This window comes from Phoca vitulina, unplaced genomic scaffold, assembly GCF_004348235.1.
Source record: "Phoca vitulina isolate PV1807 unplaced genomic scaffold, GSC_HSeal_1.0 scaffold16, whole genome shotgun sequence".
NCBI classification, from domain to species: Eukaryota; Metazoa; Chordata; class Mammalia; order Carnivora; family Phocidae; genus Phoca; species Phoca vitulina.
Window position 1 is genome coordinate 29,989,063 of NW_022589719.1, and position 17,139 is coordinate 30,006,201.

The 17,139-nt window shown below is 48.2% G+C and overlaps 1 protein-coding gene and 1 pseudogene across 3 annotated transcripts in view; one reads left to right on the forward strand and one right to left on the reverse strand.

Moving 5' to 3' along the window:
• Positions 1-17,139, reverse strand: part of PLAAT3 (phospholipase A and acyltransferase 3) — a 34,437-nt gene that overhangs the window by 2,921 nt on the left and 14,377 nt on the right. For all 3 annotated transcript variants that reach the window (XM_032414466.1, XM_032414465.1, XM_032414467.1), the window contains exons 3-4: positions 12,477-12,579; positions 5,480-5,748 (exon numbers count right to left, since the gene is read on the reverse strand). In XM_032414466.1, coding sequence (XP_032270357.1) covers positions 5,480-5,748; positions 12,477-12,579 — 372 coding nt within the window. The remainder of the gene's footprint in view (positions 1-5,479; positions 5,749-12,476; positions 12,580-17,139) is intronic.
• On the forward strand, positions 9,051-10,043 carry LOC116638471 (annotated as a pseudogene).

The following is a 17,139-nucleotide window of genomic DNA, read 5'->3' on the forward strand; positions in this document are numbered from 1 at the left end:
CATGAGTTCAAGCCCCTCATTGGGTATAGAGATTACTTAAATAAATAAATAAAACTTAAAAAAAAAAAAAAAGAAAAGATACCAACACTAAGGATTCCCAAACAAACTATCCACCTATATCAACCAGAAGTGAAACTCAAAGTCAACAAGCCACTTGTCCCTTCCCAGTTCACTCAAAGCTTCCATTCAGCAGCAAACCCCCCACCCTTAATCATGAGCATATGACCAAGATACCAGACATCTGAGGAAGACCTCTAAAACAGAAGACAGAGGGGCGCCTGGGTGGCTCAGTCGTTAAGCGTCTGCCTTCAGCTCAGGTCATGATCCCAGGGTCCTGGGATCAAGCCACGCATCGGGCTCCCTGCTCTGCAGGAAGCCTGCTTCTCCCTCCTCTACTCCCCCTGCTTGTGTTCCCTCTCTCACTGTGTCTCTCTCTGTCAAATAAATAAATAAAATCTTTAAAAATAAATAAATAAAACAGAAGACAGAGAGCAAAACAAACAAAAAACAATCAGAAGAAACAAAAATCGTATCTAGAAAACATCTTTTTAAAAATTATCAGCAGAGAATAAAAGAACATATTACATCCAATAAATAAGAACATGGTGCTATAGGGTGCCTGGGTGGCTCAGTCAGTTAAGCATCTGCCTTCAGGGTCATGGGATCGAGCCCCGAGCCCCGCGTTGGGCTCCCTGCTCATCGGAGAGCCTGCTTCTCCCTCTCCCTCTGCCGCCCCCACCCCCCGCTTCTGCTTTCTGTCTCTCTCTCAAATAAATAAATAAAATATTAAAAAAAAAAAAAGAACATGGGGGGCTGCCTGGGTGGCTCAGTCGTTAAGCGTCTGCCTTCGGCTCAGGTCATGATCTCAGGGTCCTGGGATCGAGCCCCACATCAGGCTCCCTGCTCAGCGGGGAGCCTGCTTCTCCCTCTCCCACTCCCCCTGCTGGTGTTCCCTCTCTCGCTGTGTCTCTCTCTGTCAAATAAATAAAATCTTTTAAAAAAAATTAAAATTAAAATTAAAAAAAAACATGGTACTATACAAAATAATAGAATATTGAGAGAATACAAACAATTCTTAGAAAATACAATGGAAATGACAGACTCAATAAAAAGTTTGAAAGATAAAGTTGAGGAAATCTCTCAGAAAAAAAAAATAGCAAAAAGATAAAGACACAGAAAACAGAAGCCAAAGGTTAAAAAATAGGGAATAATCCAGGCAGTCTGACATCTGAGTAATAGTAATTCCAGAAAGAGATAATACAGGAAACTCAGAGGAGAATCAAGAGTGAAATAATCCATGAAAATTAACAGGACTAAAGGACATATGTATTCAGATTGAAATGGTGCTCTGAGGCCCCTCTTAATGGATAAACGTAGACCCGCAACAAGGCACATTACTGTGAAATTCTAGAAAACTGGGTAAAGAAAAGATACTGCAACTGCTAGAGCAGGGGAGAAAAACAGAAGCAGAGGAAAGACCAGGAATTGGGATAACTTCAGATTTCTCCAAAGCAATGCTGGAAGCAAGAAGACAATGGAACATTGCCTCCAAAAGTCTAAAGTAAAGCAATTTCTAACCTAGAGTTCTCTACCCAAACTATCAAATCAAGTGGAAGGGTAAAATAAAAAATAAGTCAGAAATACAGGTTTTAAAAATGTATCTTCTATACATCCTTTTTTTCTTTTTTTTTTTTTAAGATTTTATTTATTTATTTGACAGAGAGAGAGAGAGCACAAGCGGGGGAGTGGGAGAGGGAGAAGCAGGCTCCCCATGGAGCAGGGAGCCTAACACAGGGCTCAATTCCAGGACCCTGAGATCATGACCTGAGCTGAAGTCAGATGCTCAACCATCTGAGCCACCCAGGTGTCCACATACATCCTTTTTCAAGAAGCTGCTGAAGGAGGTTCCACCAGAACAAGGGAGTGAACCTAAAAAGAAGATGTGAGCTACAGAAGAGGGGCACTCCAGGGCAAGAGAGGATAGAAGGGAATATCTCGAGCGTGATGGGGAGGGGAGACTCCAGGGCAACAACTTAGTACCAACTGTAGACAGTAACTGGTAAGTAGAATATGGGCCCCCTGAAGATGTCCATGTCCTAATTCCAGGAACCTCTAAGTATATTGTGCTACATGGTTAAGGGAGAACTAAGGTTGTAGATGGAATTAGATTGCTAATCAAGTTATCTTAAAAAGGGGGAGATAATCCTGGATTATCTAGGTGGGCCCAGTGTCTCACAAATTTCCTTAAAAGATGGAAGAGGGAGGGGTGCCTGGGTAGTTCAGATGGTTAAGCATCTGCCTTCAGCTCAGGTCATGATCTCAGGGTCCTAGGATGGAGCCCCGCATCGAGCTCCCTGCTCATAGAGGAGTCTGCTTCTCCCTCTCCCTCTGCCTCTTCCCCAGCTCTCTCTCTCTCTCTCAAATAAATAAAATCTTTAAAAAATGTATAATATAAAATTATAGTGAGAGAATGGGGAAGGGGAGGGAATAATGGTTTAAACAGTTTAACCTTCACTTAGCATAAGAAGTCGTCAAAAGAGTATAGCTAAATTTTTTGAATAAAATGATTGTAGTGGGGTGCCTGGGTGGCTCAGTTGGATAAGCATCTGACTTCAGCTCAGGTCATGATCTCGGGGTCCTGGGATTGAGCCCCAGATTGGCCTCCCTGCTCAGCGGGGAGTCTGCTTCTCCCTCTCCCTCTGCCCCTCCCCCGCTTGTGCTTGCATGCGCTCTCTCTCTCTCTCTCTCAAATAAATAAATAAAATGTTTTTTTAAAAAAAGATGGTGGTATACACATATTGTTTAGAAATTCAGAAATAGGTAAATGCCAAGCTAAAAGAGAGAAGAGTGGCTGCCTGGTCAGACGGGGAGGAGTAGAGAGGGGTATTTGTTACAGGTCTTTGAGTACTGGTTATCTTTTCAACTTGTGTGCATGAATTACTTTGAAAATTTAAAAATTAAATTTTAAAAACTTTTCCAGAAAAAAACAACAACGGACAAAGAAGCATGCCTAGTCAGCCCAGAAACCTGATATAAAACCTTTTTGCACCCGCTAACTTCAAATGCCAACAGCATGTCTACAAAACTTGAAAGGCAAGAAGATGATGAGGAAACCATCCCACAGGGGAGGCAAAGACTATGGGAGTTCTAGGAAGACAAGCAGGTGACGTCCTAGTAAACAGCCACAGGAAAACGTCACTGACGTATCACACACAATCGTGTGTAACACAGATCTAACAGAAGCAGGTGTTTGCTGATGTGATAGTTTGGCTTTGTGATGGGGCCACTGAGCGTGCGCACACACACACAGCTCAGGTTCATCCTTCACTTTGTTCCAAACATTCCCCTTACCTTTGACCTCTGATCTCCAATCTGATTTATCTCAAGTGCCTAAAAGTGCGCTCAGCAGAGCTATGGGTGGTTCAGACCAGGGCTCTGCCTGCCTCTAATAAGCTTTCAGGAATTAGATCTGGCATAGCTAGCGCTTCTTTTACCTCAGCGTTCAAGTACACTTGATGTACACAGCACTCTCCTTGGACGATTCGAGAACCTAACAGTCCACCTCTGAACGGAAACATGGTGGCCATAGACTTGAGCTCCAAAGGCATCAAGAGCTTCAGATTCAGTGCCAATAAAAAGCCTCTATGAGTGAGTGTTGAGGATGTGCTCTGAAGCTTAGAAAACATCCCAACACAGAAGTCTGTTGCCCTAATTTGCAGTCTGGCTACAAGGCCAGCATATCTGGTGGCCCTGTCCCCTGCCTCTTTCCCCGTCTCTGAGCCACAATGTCCTTACGGCCACCATTCCAACCCCTTCATGTTTCATCAGGTCCATCAGCAACACTGAAGGGAACAGAACTCAGTGGAAACAGTTCAGATCAGCAAGAAACAGCGAGAAAGTTCGGCCTCTTCCTATTTCCAGCACTATCTAGGCGCAACTCTGGGGGCACCAGACCCTGTGACAATGCAAAGGGAGAGTTGGCTCTCATAGCCACTGTCCCCAATGAAGGCACGATGCCCCAAATCAGCAAAACTGTACTTTTTCCCACATGAGGGCACGAAAGAGTGTAACGAAGAGGGATCAAGAAATCTCCCCTACGAACCAAGCCAGGCATTAAGCAGAATCAAGAACAAGCAAAGAAAAAGATTTTTAATCATCGTTTTATGCCAAGAAGTCCAGTGAAGACCATGGACCCCAAATCCCGGGAATAAAAAGGATGAAAATACGAACTTTGTACCCAAAACTAACACCCTTACCTGACACGGTTGGCATTGCCTTTGCTCTCCTAAGCGCAGAGCTTGTGGCTGCCAAAACCCCTAATGACCATTATAGAGAAGAATTTGGATGTTTTCAATGGTTAAAAATATAAACATCTTGGCGCTGCCCATAAATGTGCCCTACATGGCTGTGTGCGGTGTCAGGAAACATGCTGGTGTCACTTACAGCACACGGTACCCAGAACTGAGATTCCTAGCAGCCAGAAGCCATGTGACAAGGTTTGGATGAAGCTACAGACCTGAGGTCTGACTGCGAGAGTCAGTCTCTAACCTTCCTGTTAGAGGTCATCAGGCGTGGTTTTGTGGCAGCAGTGGTTCTGGGGGGAACCGGCACGAAAGCTCTTGTCCCCAGCGTTTTCCCTGCTAAACGATCTGTCAGGGTGGGAGGAACAGTCTGCAGATAATGGAGGAGGAACAATGTGGCCCCAGTTCTTTACAGAACCTCATAGAGTGAGAACACATGAGGCAGCAGCTTCATACAAAACGTACTTTGTCAAGGAAATCAACAATTGCCTCACTGTGAGCATGCTCGGTACAGAGGCAAAGAGTATAATCAAATACAAGACAGAGGGCCCTGGTTAGTCCTGAGAGTGCACATTTTAAGGGCGGGGGGAACACGACCCGCCCCAGAGTCAGCACTACGTTCAGACGTCACTGCGGCTGATTTCCTGGTGGCCGGGCTGCTGGGTGAGCCCAGCCTCGGCGCTGAATTACAGGAGCTCTGATCACGGGAAGGGCCCCTGGTGTGCAGCACAGGTCTTAAAGCAGAAGATCACGAAAGAGAAAAACTGTCCCTCATTAGAAATGCTAAGAAAGCTGCCTTTTTTTTTTTTTTAACGTGGACAAACAGAAATTCTATGAGACCACAGAAAATGAGCTGTCTACGCTACGCAGCGTTAAAACCTCAGAGTTGTTTCCGGGAAAAGGAAACTTCTCGTGTGCTTTCTTCACCTTGAGCAATGTTTAAGTCGGTAAAAGACAAACGGTTATTCAGAACACAGGATTCTTCCCTGGCGGTGACTCAGATCGCGGGCCATGGCGCACAACCGTGCTGGTCCATGGCGCCGACCTGCCTGTCTCCACACCCTCGTCCCCACCCCGAGTGTGACATCCGTTTGTCTTCTAGGGGCCTGATGCCCAGCCACCGCCAGCAGACGGAACGGTCTGGTTCCTGGGGACGGGGACACAGGCTGAGGACGCACCTGGTCACTGCGGGGGACTCCATAGCGCAGCTCGTTCACAAAGTGCTCACAGTTCTCACAGGGCAACGAATAGGGCAACTCCTGTCCCACCAGGCCCTCCGCCCGTTGGACGATTTTGCTGGGAGGCAGCGGTGAGTACTTGTCGTCGTGTTTGTTATTGACCTGGTACTTGTCTCTCCCCACCACATCATACAGCAGTTCCTTCTTCACTATGGCCTTCTCAGTCAGGGTGGACATGATGCTGGCCACACCAGCTCCCGCGACTTCGCCTAAGGAGCCACAAAGAGGAAACAGAGGGATTGGTCCTGGGGAGGCCCATCGGGGTCCATCCACAGGCCCCGGGCAACCACCCACAAGAGCATGAGCAGAAGGGAAGGGAAAAGGGAGCAGGGTCAGACACATGCTGTGTGGCTTTGGAGAAGGTGCTTGTGGTCTCTGGGCCCTGGCTTCCTTATCTGAAAGGAGGACTGGTGAGGTTTCTAGAGAAGCTGGCCTTCTACACCTGTGGCTCCCCAGTGGCCCTCTTGGTTATGCAAATATGGGCCCTGAGCACACCCTTCTCCCTGGGGGAACAGATTATGAACCTTTTGTGATTCCATCAAGGCTACACTCCCTTGACAAATACAAAGCAGATTACTGCAGAAAGGGTGGACGGATGGCTAGTTTCTACCCTTCTTGGAGCAAAGGGACCAAAACCCCACAGCAACTCCTCGAGATGCATTGCCAGGGAGACCCAGTAGGTACACCGGCACAGCCCTGGCTGAGATGAGGGGCTGGAAGGAGCAACAAAGCTCCAGAAATTAAACTGCCTATGGGATATTACTCAGTCATAAAATAAGATCTTGCCTTGCAACAACATGGACGGACCTACAGGGTGTGATGCTGAGCAAAATAAGTCAGACAGAGAAAGACAAATACCATATGATTTCACTGGTATGCGGAATCTCAAAAACAGAACAAATGACTAAAGAAATAAACAAAAAGCAGAAACAGGCCTGTAAGACAGAGAATGAATGGGTGATCGCCAGAGGGGAAGGAGAGGGGAGATGGGCAAAATGGGTGAAGGGGAGTGGGAGGAACAGGCTCCCAGTTACAGCATCAATAAGTCACGATGATAAAGGGCCCAGCACAGGGAATAGAGTCAACGGTGTTGTACTAGCCTTGTACGGGGACAGATGGTGGCTACACTTGTGGTGAGCATAGCGTGCCGTATAGACCTGTCCAGTCACTACTGTGTACACCTGAAACTAATGGAACATCGTGTGTCAACTGCACTTCAAGTAAAAAATAGAAAACTCAGAGAAAGGGAGTCAATACAAGGACCAGGATAGTGGGCAGGGGAGGCTGACGTCAGCACAAGACTGGGCAGCTCCCCAAGGCAGCCAACCTACACAGTTGGGGATGATGGCCGAAAAAGTGGGTGCGCACCAAAGAGGTGGGCCCCAGAGAGACCCACTATCCCTCAAAGAGCCCCGGTGGCCCTGCTGGAATGGGATCTCCAAGGCCCTTCCCCGCAGGGGAGGCATCCTGTTAGGCGGGGCAGGGACAGTCTTCCACATGACACCATGTGACAGCAACAAGCAATGGCAGGAGGGGCTGATCAGATTCCAGGTCTTTCCAAAGAGGACTAACTCCCTTTGCCCTGAGTAGATAGATTCCTAAGATTTTTAGAAGACCAGGGGAGTTCAGACTTGCTACCAATGGGGCAGGAGATGTTTGAGGGAGCCATTGGAGTAAAGAAAAGAGAGGGTACCATGCGGAGCTCTGAGTTTGTGGAGAGGGTCAGCGTGGGAATGGGACCAGGTGAGTTTCAGCGCCCAGGCAGGGAGGGTGGCAGGGCTGAGACGGGGGTGAGGTAAGCAGGGTGCCTACAGCACAAAACTTAAGGAGGCTCCAACTCTCAGGGCCAGGCATGTACAGAGTCAACCGGTAAGAGTGACGCTACCTTAAGCTTTGCGCTGTGGGTGCCACTCTGGTGGGTGGTACAATAGGGCTGACGATCAGAAACTCTAGGTTTGGATTCTGGCTGCATCACTGAGTGGTCCTGACACACCACTTAACCTTGCTGAGCCAACACTGGGCAAGTCCCCAAATACATACCAAAATTGATACACAAACATGTATCAGTAGTCATTTAAAGCTCCTTTTAAAAAATTCTTCTCATTTTTAAAGTTAGTCCATTAAAGAAAATATTAGTTCAACAATCAGAGAAAGGGCATGTAGGTAGGGTACACATTTCATAAGTGAGTTTTGGGAAATGTCAGACTAGGCAGTGTAGCATCATGGGAAAAGGCACAGAGTCAAGAGACAGCCAGAGTTCGAGTCCCATCTCCACCGCTTACCTGCCCTGTGACTTTGGCCAAGATGCTTAAACTTCCATGAATCCCCAATTCCTTGTAGAGCAGGGACAATAACAGCCCTACCTGTCCCCACAGCACCGTGACAGGGGGAGGGGCTGCCAGGATTACAGAAGCTGGCCACGTAAGGTGGCTTCTCCGGTACCTGGCACAGGGTGAGTGCCCAGCAAGTGTCATCTCTCATCGTCGGAGTTGTTCCCCAAGCTTCTTTCCAACTCTAATCTCTACCATTTTCTGAGTAGCATGAGGTCAGTCCTGACCTATCTGGCAAGGTTCCCACGAAGCTCTAGTGAGAAGATGCATGTGGAAGCATCTTTTCCCTTTAAGGAGCATCCCCTGCCCAATAACTGTGGCACACCTGTCCCCAGGACCCCTGCCATGCCCTCCCCTGCCTCCTGTCCACCAGGTACATCCTCAGTGCAGTCAGTCAACGCTGCGGCCCGGCTGTGTGGGGCCTTGTCCAAGGTGCTGGAGGCCGCGGCATGAACTACAGGGCACCTGCCCTCAGGTAGCTCACATTCCAGTGAGAGGACCCACCCTGACAATGAACAAATAGACAAAATCGAGTACTTCCGGGTAGTGAAAGTGCTACAGATTAGATTAAGTGAAATATTACAGAAGGGGGTGACTTGGGGAGGCCCAGCATGAGAAGGGCCACCCCAGGGAATGGGCATTGAGAGGAGTCTGGAATGATGGAAAGGAGGCAGCTGTGCTGAGATCCAGGGAAGACCATCGCATGCGGAAGGAAGGGCAAGACAAGGGCCTTGGGAAGGAAGAGCATGGCATGCTCCAGAGGCTGTAGAAGGCCAATGTGGCTGACGTCGAGAGACCCAGGAGGACAGGAGAGAAAGATCCGGGTCAGAGAGGCAGGCAGAGGCCAGACCACACCAGGCCCCATGGGCCACTGTACAGACTTGGAAGCTCATTCTATGTGTGATAGAAAAGCCAATCAAGAATTTTAAGGGACGGGGCACCTGGGTGGCTCAGTCGTTGGGCATCTGCCTTCAGCTCGGGTCGTGATCCCAGGGTCGTGATCCCAGGGTCATGATCCCAGCCCGCATCGGGCTCCCTACTCAGAGGGAAGCCTGTTTCTCTCTGTCCCATTCCCCCTGCTTGTGTTCCCTCTCTTGCTGTGTCTCTCTCTGTCAAATAAATAAATAAAATCTTTAAAAAAAAAAAAAAGAATTTTAAGGGACATCTTCTTCCTGACTGGTCTTTGGTGAGTTCTGTCTCAGAGCTGGTGAGAAGCACCCCCACACCCTGGTCATTGCCTTTTCCTCATCCCCCCAGGGACCTGTCCTACTTAACTTGGGGTGCTGTGATGGGGAGGTGGCCGGGGGAGGTCTGGCACTCAAGAGTGATTAGGTGCCAACAGCAAGATGTCTTCAAGAAATGCCAAAACTGGGTACCCTTACCCCAACTTCAAAGCCACGGCCATTACTCCAGATGGCCAGTTCAAAGGCATCAACCTCCCTGACTACAAAGGAAAATACGTTGTGTTCTTCTACCCTCTTAACTTTTCCTTTGTGTGCCCCATGGAGATCATTGCTTTCAGTGACAGGCAGAAGAATTTAAGAAACTCAACTGCCAAGTGGTTGGTGCTTCTGTGGATTCTCATTTCTGTCACCTGGCATGGATCAACACACCCAAGAAACAAGGAGGAATGGGACCCATGAACATTCCCCTGGTATCAGACCCTACGCGTACATTGCTCAGGACTATGGAGCATTAAAGGCTGATGAAGGCATCTCGTTCAGGGACTTCTTTATTATTGATGATACAGATTTCCTTTGGCAGATGACAAAGGATGACCCCCAACCCCCGTCGGCCACTCTGTGGGTGAGACTCTGAGACTACTTCAGGCCTTCCAGTTTACTGACAAGCATGGGGAAGTGCCCCCCGCTGGTTGGAAGCCTGGCAGTGATACCATCAAGCTTGCCGTGCAGAGCAAAGAATACTTCTCTAAGCAGAAGTGAGCGCCGGGCCATTTTAGGGCCAGGCTGCAGTGGGTGGCCATGAAAACAAAATCTCTTTTGTACTACTGTCATGCTGAAAACACAAGACTTTAGATTCAGTGCAGATGTGGTATGGGACAGGACAGGCCTCTCCTGCAGGGGCTGGGGAGGCCAGCCTTTCTTCCTCTGGAGAGAATGGCCTGAGCCATGCTGTGGGGCAGGTCAACTGATGTGGCCAGTAGTGGGACATCACTTTTGATCTTTTGTGGTTTCTATTAAATTTGAACTGAGGGGAAAAAAAAGAGAATTTTAGGGAGAGAAGTAACATAATCCGATTCATACTTTAGAATGATCGTGCTGGCTGCCCAGGAAAGGAGGGACTGACCACAAGTGGGCAAGAGGCAGAGAGACCAGCCGCAAGCTGCAGGAGCTTCAGATGGGCATGAAAGTGCAGACGGTGAGAAGTGATCAGACCCGGAGCCTCTCTTGGAGAGAGAGGCAACCAGATTTCCCATTGCATTAGATACGGGGTGAAAAGGATTGAGGATGATACCTAGATTTTTGCCTCCAGCAGCTGGATAGTGTCATCCACTGAAGCCTTTCTTTCAGGGCATGTCAAGTTCAATGTGCCGACTGGACACCCACATGGAGATGCCAAGTAGTCAAGAGGTTATACAAGTCTGAAGCTGAGTGGGGAGGTCTATGCTGAGGGGGGGCTTAGGAAACATCCACCGATGGAAAGTATTGGAAGCCAGGGGCCCGATGAGGTCACCTGGCGAGAGTAAGGATGAGGGATATGGGATAGGAGGAAGAGGAGCCCACACAGGAGACCAAGAAGGAAGGCCCAGTGAGAGAGGAAGAAAGACAGGTGCCAGATGAAGATCAGAGAGAGGTCACTCGTGTCAAATGCTACAGAGAAGCCAAATAAGCCTTGACCAGAAAATTAATCATTGGCTTTGTCAAGATGTGGAAGGTCTAGGGGAGCCTAGGTGGCTCAGTCATTAAGCGTCTGTCTTCGGCTCAGGTCATGATCCCAGTGTCTGTAGAAGGTCTAGGGGAGCCTAGGTGGCTCAGTCATTAAGCATCTGTCTTCGGCTCAGGTCATGATCCTGGGATCGAGCCCCATATCGGGCTCCCTGCTCCATGGGAAGCCTGCTTCTCCCTCTCCCATTCCCCCTGCTTGTGTTCCCTCTCTTGCTGTGTCTCTCTCTGTCAAATAAATAAATAAAATCTTAAAAAAAAAAAAAAAAAAAAAGACAAGAAAAAAAATGTGGAAGTACTTTCAGTAGCCTTGATAAGCGCTCCTTTGGGAGGGGGCTGAAAAAGAGAGCCTGGTTGAGGGAACCGAAGACAGAATGGCAAGAGGAAGCGCTGAGGGCCATGGTGGATGATCGAAGATTCGCTCTACAGGGAATTAGCTAGAGAAGACGTGAGGTCAAGGGGGTGTTCATTCATTTTATCAACAGGAGGTATTACAGTGTTTTCTATGCCAGTCAGAATAATCTAGCAGAGAGGGGGACCATGATAATACAGGAGGTGAGGAATTTGAGGAGCAAAGTGCTCACGAAATTAAGAGTGGGGGTCTAGGACCCACACACAGAGGTTGGCTTTTTAAACAAGGACGGGGCATGTTTCGCATCTTAACTGAAGAAAAGGCAGACTAGGTGGGTGCAGATGTTGGTGGTTTGGTTCATCAGGGCTGGGGAAGGTGCCATATACTCTGGTTCCTTCTGATTCCTCCGTAAGTACACGGTGAGGCCATTAGTTAGAGGTGAAGGGGTGGGCAAAGGACATGTCCAAGAATGTCCACAGCTACTGTATTCTCAGCAGCCAAACATGGGAACCAATCCAATGTCCATCAGTAGAAGCATGGATAACAAGCTGAGGCATTTTCATAGAACAGAAAACACACAGAATGAAAAAGAACTCCTCCTACTGCTCACAAACCGATGGCTCTCACGGGCAAGGGAAGAAGCCAGACACAAAAAAAGCCCAGACTATGCGGCTCCTCCCACACGAAGGTCTAGAACGGGCAAAACTAATTTACAGCAAGAGAAGCTAGAAGAGTAGTTGTCTCTAGGGAAGAGGAGAGGAGGCTGAAGAGGCCTGAGGGGGCCTCGTAGGGTGGTGGAAATGTTCTAGATCTTGATGTGGGTCACTGTCACATGGAGACTTTTTTTTTAATTCCCTGATTATACACTTTACTACAGGTGTGCACTTTACCATATTTATGTTATACCTCAGTTTAAGTAACAAGTTTCAGAAAAGGGATGGGGGAAGTCTCACAACGATTCTCCTAGTGAAGCACTCTTAGCCTCAGTTTTACAGATGATGGAAACCAAGACTAGAGAGTAGAAACTAGATTCGTCACCAAGCCTGCTGCCCGAAAGCCCATGCTCTCTCAGGGAGTTTTACACTGAAGAGGTGAATGTGTTTTATAAACACCCACAGTATTTAAAACCATAAAAACAGAGCCATCCCCTTGGAAGCCCACCTCAACCCCTGTAGGGAACCCCTAGGGTTCCAAGGAGTAGAGTTTGAAAACCATTGCCCCACACCAACCTGCCTGAGGAACCAACCACCGGTCAGGGATCAATGAGAGAGCTGGGCTCCCCTGTTACCCACAGCTGCCCCATCTCCCTCTCCTCCCAGCCCCAGCACAGCAGAGGCCCTCGGCACCCTTACTTGGGGGAGCCAGGTGGACCACGTATCCATCGCCAACGTAGATGGCCCAGTGTCTGTAGAAAGGGCGGAAAATCTCAATCAGGTCTCCAACTTTGGGCTCTGGCTGCAAAACCAAGAACAAGGCTGTTAGAGGTGGGTGCAGATGTTGGTGGTTTGGTTCATCAGGGCTGGGGAAGGTGCCATATACTCTGGTTCCTTCTGATTCCTCCGTAAGTAGGCTGTTAGATACAAGTGAGACCTTGGAACCAGGTGGCAGAGACTGGGGTCCCTTGCCAGAGGCTGTCAAATTGGGAGGGTGTCTCCCAGACATTCCCCAACTGGCCTAGGGCCTGACCAAGAATTGGCATGTCTCTGGCCATAATGTCCTCCTGGCTGATCATCCTGATGATGAGTGGCTCTGTGTGTGTGTGTGTGTGTGTGTGTGTGTGTGAGTATGTGAATAAAGGAAAATTCTCTCTCCTGTAAACTGTACTCACACCTACACTTCTGACACCAGATATGTGGTTTTTCCACACCAAGCAATCCAGTCCTCAGTGGAAATGGACTGGATATCCTGCAGTTTATCTCAGTTCTGACACTAACTGCCCGGAGCTAACGCAGACCCCAAGGGTGAAGGGCTCAATCCCACCAGACTTTCCCCCCAAATTCATCCCCAGCGGCCAGCCACACGTCCAGATTGTCCACTGAGCTTCTGACTCCGCTAGCTATAAAATAGGGGTTTCCATAACCCCTCCTCAGGTTCTATAATTTGCCAGAATGGCTCACAGAACTCAGGAAAACAGTTTACTTCCTAGATTACCAGTTAAAAAGAATTCAACTCAGGAACAGCCAGATGGCAGACAGGCGGGGGAGGGGCAGAGCAGCCACGTCCTCTCCAGAGGCCAGTGTCCCAGCACCTCCGCGTGTTCAGCCCAGAAGCTCCCCAACCCCTTTCAGTTTTTACCGAGGTTCCCTCCCACAGGCAGGACGGATTAAATCATTGGTCCTAATGAGTAACACCCTCCAGCCTCTCTCCCCGCCCAGGAGGTTGGAGGCGGGGCTGAAATTTCCAGCCCTCTAATCAGGTGGGTTCCTCATCACCTCATTAGCATAAACTCAGGTGGGCATGAAAGGGGCTTATGATGAATAACAAAAGACTCGTCTCTCCTATCACTCAGGACATTACAAGGGTTGTAGAAGCCCAGTGCAGGGAATTGGGAACAAAGACCAAAACTGTATTTCTTATTGCCTCACAAGGAGTGTGCGTAGGGGTGAGTGTCTATGTGTGTGTGCGGGGGAAGTGGGGGGAGCGGCTCGGAGCCCTGCCCTACTGGGGAACGGGGAGAGTGGAGCAGAGCGGGAGACAACTTCGAGAGGTTCAAGATCACTTCCATTCAGCATTGTTGAGACACCGACCCCAGACACTGTGCTAAGTGCTGGGGACGGGGCATTCGATTTGGACCAGAATCAGGGGTGACAAGCTTCTCTGGTCCAAGCCAGTCTTAAATCTCTTTAATGAGCGAGGAAACTAGCCTTTTAGAGCACCTAGAGAAGGATCCCCTCTGTTCTTTGGCTGAGTCTTCAGCGAGTGAAGACTCTAGGGAGGGGGCTCTGACCTGTGCCTCTCATGGGCAGACCTGTAGGGATTTGCCCACATCCCACCGCCAAGCCCCCGGGGACCTGACTGAGAGATTCCATCAAGGAGGTGATGGGAAGGACTCACCCCTGCGTGGCCTCCCTTGGGATAAAAACAAAGGACATTAGGAAGAGCCAATCACAAACTCCAGGAGGCCTATGAAGCAAGGTCAATGGTAGTTCATTTCTATTTATACAAACATTAAAACTGCAAATACGTATTACATATGGCAGGAAAAAAATCTTTTCACAAAAATGTTATGGATAAATCATGTTCTCTTATGCAGTGATTGTAATTAGTCTGCCAAAAAGAAGGCACCCAGACCTTACTGAGAACCTATTTCAGAACAATGGACAATGGTTGCAATTTATGAATCCCACTTGTTTTCCAGAATAAAAGAAAAAAATATATATTGTTTGGTAAGAATTAGGAAGCCTTGAGAAATCCCCCAAAAGGGAATTTAACTGGGGGGGAGGGGGAGGGCGTTCTCCACGAATAAACAAGGACATAAAGACGAGGCAGGGATCCAGCCCTCCGGAAGGCTACCGATTAAACAGGAGACAGTGTGAATGTCAGTAATACGATGTCAAGTAATGAGCAGTCAGTGGGTACACGGACCCAAGGAGCTCACTGTGTTCCAGACCAATACCAAGGAAAGGTGGCCTACACATAGAAAGATGCCTGAAGGGGCACCTGGGTGGCTCAGTCGCTAAGCGTCTGCCTTCGGCTCAGGTCATGGTCCCAGGGTCCTGGGATCGAGCCCCACATCGGGCTCCCCGCTCCGCGGGAAGCCTGCTTCTCCCTCTCCCACTCCCCCTGCTTCTGTTCCCTCTCTTGCTGTGTCTCTCTCTGTCATATAAATAAAATCTTAAAAAAAAAAAAGTTTAAAAAAATTAAATTAAAAAAAAAGAAAGATGCCTGAAAAAAATGGCAAAAATATCTACAAAGAAATTCAAACCTTATCACCATAAACATCACAAGATAATGAAGCAGCAAATGCATGGTACTGAGTAGAAGTCATACCCAAAAAGTAACGCAATTGTAGTAACCCATTTATGTCCCATCCCAGAAAAGGCATCACTGTAGGACAGAAAGTGATCAGTGATTGCCAGGGGCTGGGAGTGAGGAGAGGGGCTGACAACAAAGGGGCAGGAGGGAACTGGGGGGCAACTAAACTTTCCCTACTGTTCTGTGTCTGACGGTGGTGACAGTTATACAATTGTATGTGTTGATGAAAACTCATAGGAACAAACATTAACGGGGTGCCTGGCTGGCTCAGTCGGTGGAGTGAGCAACTCTTGATTTCAGGGTCGTGAGTTCAAGCCCCATGCTGGGTGTAGAGATTGGTAAAACAAATATAAACTTTTTAAAAAATTAAATTATGTTTTAAAAAAGAACACTAAACGGAATTTTAGACCTCAGTTTTTTTAAACACAACATTTTTTAAATGTATTTAAATTTTTTTTTTTTAAGATTTTATTTATTTATTTGACAAAGAGAGAGAGTTAGTGAGAGCAGGAACACAAGTGGGGGAGTGGGAGAGGGAGAAGCAGGCTTCCCGCCGAGCAGGGAGCCCCATGCGGGGCTCGATCCCAGGACCCTGGGATCATGACCTGAGCCGAAGGCAGACGCTTAACGACTGAGCCACCCAGGCGGCCCTTAAATTTTTTTTAATTTTGGGGCACCTGGGTGGCTCAGTTGGTTAAGCGTCTGCCTTAAAGTCGGGTCGTAATCTCAGGGTCTTGGGATCTGCCCTGCCGCTGCCGTGAGACTCCCTGCTCGGCGAGGAGCCTGCTTCTCTCTCTCTCTCTGCCTCTCCCCCCACTGCTCATGCGCTCTCTCTCTCTCTCTCACTCTCTCTCTCGCTCTCAAATAAATAAAATCTTTAAAGATATTTGAAAGCGAGAGAGAGAGAGCACAAGCAGCGGGAGAGGGAGAAGCTGGCTCCCCGCTGAGCAGGGAGTCCGATGTGGGACTCGATCCCAGGACCCTGGGATCACGACCTGAGCCCAAGGCAGACGCTTAACGACTGAGCCACCCAGGCGCCCCTAAAAATTTTTTTATTTTAATGGCTATCTATAGTTTGAAAGGAAAAGGTTTTTTTTAACTTTTTTTTTTTGATGTAGTGATCCAGGATTTACTGTTTGCGTGTAACACCCAGTGCTCCATGCAGTACATGCCCTCTTTAGTACCCATCACCAGGCTAACCCTTCCCCTCACCCCCTCCCCTCTAGAAACCTCAGTTCGTTTCTCAGAGTCCACAGTCTCTCATGGTTCGTCTCCCCCTCCGATTTCCCCCCCTTCATTTTTCCCTTCCTACTATCTTCTTTTTTTTTTTTTTTTTTTTTTTAACATATAATGTATTATTTGTTTCAGGGGTAAAGGTCTGTGATTCATCAGTCTTACACAATTCACAGTGCTCACCATAGCACATACCCTCCCCAATGTCTATCACCCAGCCACCCCATCCCTCCCACCCCCCACCACTGCAGCAACCCTCAGTTTGTTTCCTGAGATTAAGAATTCCTCATATTGGGGCACCTGGGTGGCTCAACCATTAAGCGTCTGCCTTCGGCTCAGGTCATGATCCCAGGGTCTTGCGTTGGTGGTATAGTGGTGAGCATAGCTGCCTTCCAGGGTCTTGGGATCGAGCCCTGCATTGGGCTCCCTGCTCAGTGGGGAGTCTGCTTCTCCCTCTCCCACTCCCCCTCCTTGTGTTCCCTCTCTCTCTCTGTCAAATAAATAAAATCTTAAAAAAAAAAAAAAAAAGAATTCCTCATATCAGTGAGATCATATGATACATGTCTTTCTCTGATTGACTTATTTCACTTAGCATAATACCCTCTAGTTCCAGAAAGGAAAAAAGTTTTGATTTTTAAAATACACAATCAAATTGCCTGCCCCTTGTAAGGGCAAAGGTACCTATTTCCAAATATGCACAAGTTCAAAAGATAATACCACTCAAGGACACTTTTTTAAAATGAAATGAAAAGGGGCGCCTGGGTGGCTCAGATGGTTAAGCCTCTGCCTTCAGCTCAGGTCATGATC